General features: G+C 37.1%; 1 protein-coding gene across 1 annotated transcript in view; it reads left to right on the top strand.

The window, feature by feature from the left end:
- Positions 1 to 1,380: 1,380 nt before the first annotated feature.
- LOC104517381 (leucyl-cystinyl aminopeptidase-like) overlaps positions 1,381 to 2,027 on the top strand; it is a gene marked incomplete at its 3' end in the record, with an annotated part of 9,531 nt that continues 8,884 nt past the window's right edge. The window contains 1 exon segment of the mRNA XM_010162018.1: positions 1,381 to 2,027. This exon segment is cut by the window's right edge and continues 34 nt beyond it. Within this exon segment, the coding sequence (XP_010160320.1) occupies positions 1,408 to 2,027 (620 nt within the window).

Genomic DNA, 2,027 nt, shown 5'->3' with positions numbered 1-2,027 from the left:
ACTATCTCAACATTTAACATATATAGCTGCTTGATAGGACTTTATCTTCCTGAAATTATTGTAATTTATTTCTGTATAATGTTATCCTCAATTATTGGCCGGGACTTCAGCAATATAGGTAAAATCAGTAATGTATTCTAGGAATACTGATATTCTAAACTGTATATAAATGGGCAAATTAGACATTCTTATGTATGATTATGTCACCATACTTTTCAGTATGTTTGGATCCAAAGAAAATTTATCTTTCTCATTCTGAAAACATAGAATATGGAGGATAGAGGCATGATGTGATTATTGTTCAGTTAGCAGTAGACCTTCATGTCTGAAAGAGATTAGTTTCCGAAGCCTTGAAGTTGGACAGAAGTGTTGTCTAGCCCTTAAGACAGAAGCTGTGGCAGGGGAGTAATTCAAATTAACTGTAATGTCAAGGCCCTAAAAAGTTGGTGATGAGATTTCTTGGGCTTTTTGTGAGATAAATGTCCATATAGATTGCTTTTCGTTTTGAGTTGTTTTGTTCTCTGGACAAGTCTTTGGTGTCCTAAAAAAAGTCAATCAACATTCTTTCTATGTTGTCTACAGTGCTTTGGATTAAATGCAGTATGAAAAAAAGGTTTCTTGCTCCTAACTTAACTACTATTGGGTTTCCATATCCCATTCCATGTGAATACTTCTTTCCAACACTGTTATTAATTTTTCCACTTTCCACTGAGCAGGTTAGCTGGAAGATAATGCTTCTTTTATGTTCAGTGATCTGTTATCTATTAAGGACAAATTTTCTGGAGACGGCCTGATTGGCACTGATTTAACTTCTTACTTGCATGGATTGTTTCAAGGACTGTATGAGCTAGATCTTAAATGAAGGTATCAGTTGGAGCTATAATTTTTATACTGCCATTTTTATGTGAGAAATCTTTTAAATCTTTTTTGGGGTGGGTTTTCTCCCCTGTTAAAAAACTAGTAACTAGCATATTCAGAAACACCTCTAGAACTGTGTTGTCTGCCTGTGCTTTACCCTGCGACATAAAGCATATTCCACCTTAACTAGTTTTATTGAATGCAGAAGTAGTAGAGAAAATGTAGCCAAGATACTGATATCAATGAACTGGGGGTGCTGTGCAGGTGATACGCAGTGATGGTGCCGGATGTGCGATTGAGTATGCGCAACGAAAGCATCATTTTGAAGATACTGAACGAAAAATTACCGTAGGCAGGAAAGCAAAGAAATGTTTTTCTGGAAACAAACCTGAGAGACAAAATTAAAGAGCTCTTGTTTGTATGTGCTACAGAAGTGTTTCCCATTTTGTAATTCAGTAAATTATCTTTAAGGTATTATAATCATGCCTTTTGTTTATCATGTAACATATGTGTTTTCCTTTTTCAGATCGAATTCAGTTACCCAGGAATATGATTGAAAACAGTATGTTTGAAGAAGAGCCTGATGTGGTTGACTTGGCAAAAGAGCCTTGTGTACATCCCCTGGAGCCTGATGAAATGGAATATGAACCAAGGAGCTCCCGGCTCTTGGTACGTGGCCTTGGAGAGCATGAAGTGGATGATGATGAAGATGATTATGAGTCATCAGCAAAATTGTTGGGGATGTCCTTCATGAACAGAAGCTCAGGTCTCCGGAGTAACATGTCTGTCTATAGACAAAATCCAAATGGATCATGTTCTCTGCCCTCTACGAGGACCATAGTGGTTTGCACAGTTGTTCTCCTGATTGCATTTTCATTAGTAATGATGATTTATCTTCTTCCCAAATGTACCTTTACCAAAGAAGGTTGCCATAAAAAAAATCAAACAATGGAACTAATATACCCTTTGGCAACCAATGGAAAACTATTTCCGTGGACAAAAATTAGACTTCCTCCTGATGTTGTACCACTGCATTATGATCTTGTCATGCAGCCAAACCTAACTACTCTGAAATTTGTAGGCTCTGTGAAGATAGTGGTTAACATCATCCAGGTAACTTGGAAGATTGTGCTTCACAGCTCAGGACTTAATATCACCAAGGCAACCAT

This window comes from Eurypyga helias, unplaced genomic scaffold (genome assembly GCF_000690775.1).
Source record: "Eurypyga helias isolate BGI_N326 unplaced genomic scaffold, ASM69077v1 scaffold18792, whole genome shotgun sequence".
In the NCBI taxonomy this organism is placed as follows: domain Eukaryota; kingdom Metazoa; phylum Chordata; class Aves; order Eurypygiformes; family Eurypygidae; genus Eurypyga; species Eurypyga helias.
The sequence above is the reverse complement of the archived record's forward strand: the minus strand, read 5'-3'. Positions and strand labels throughout refer to the sequence as shown.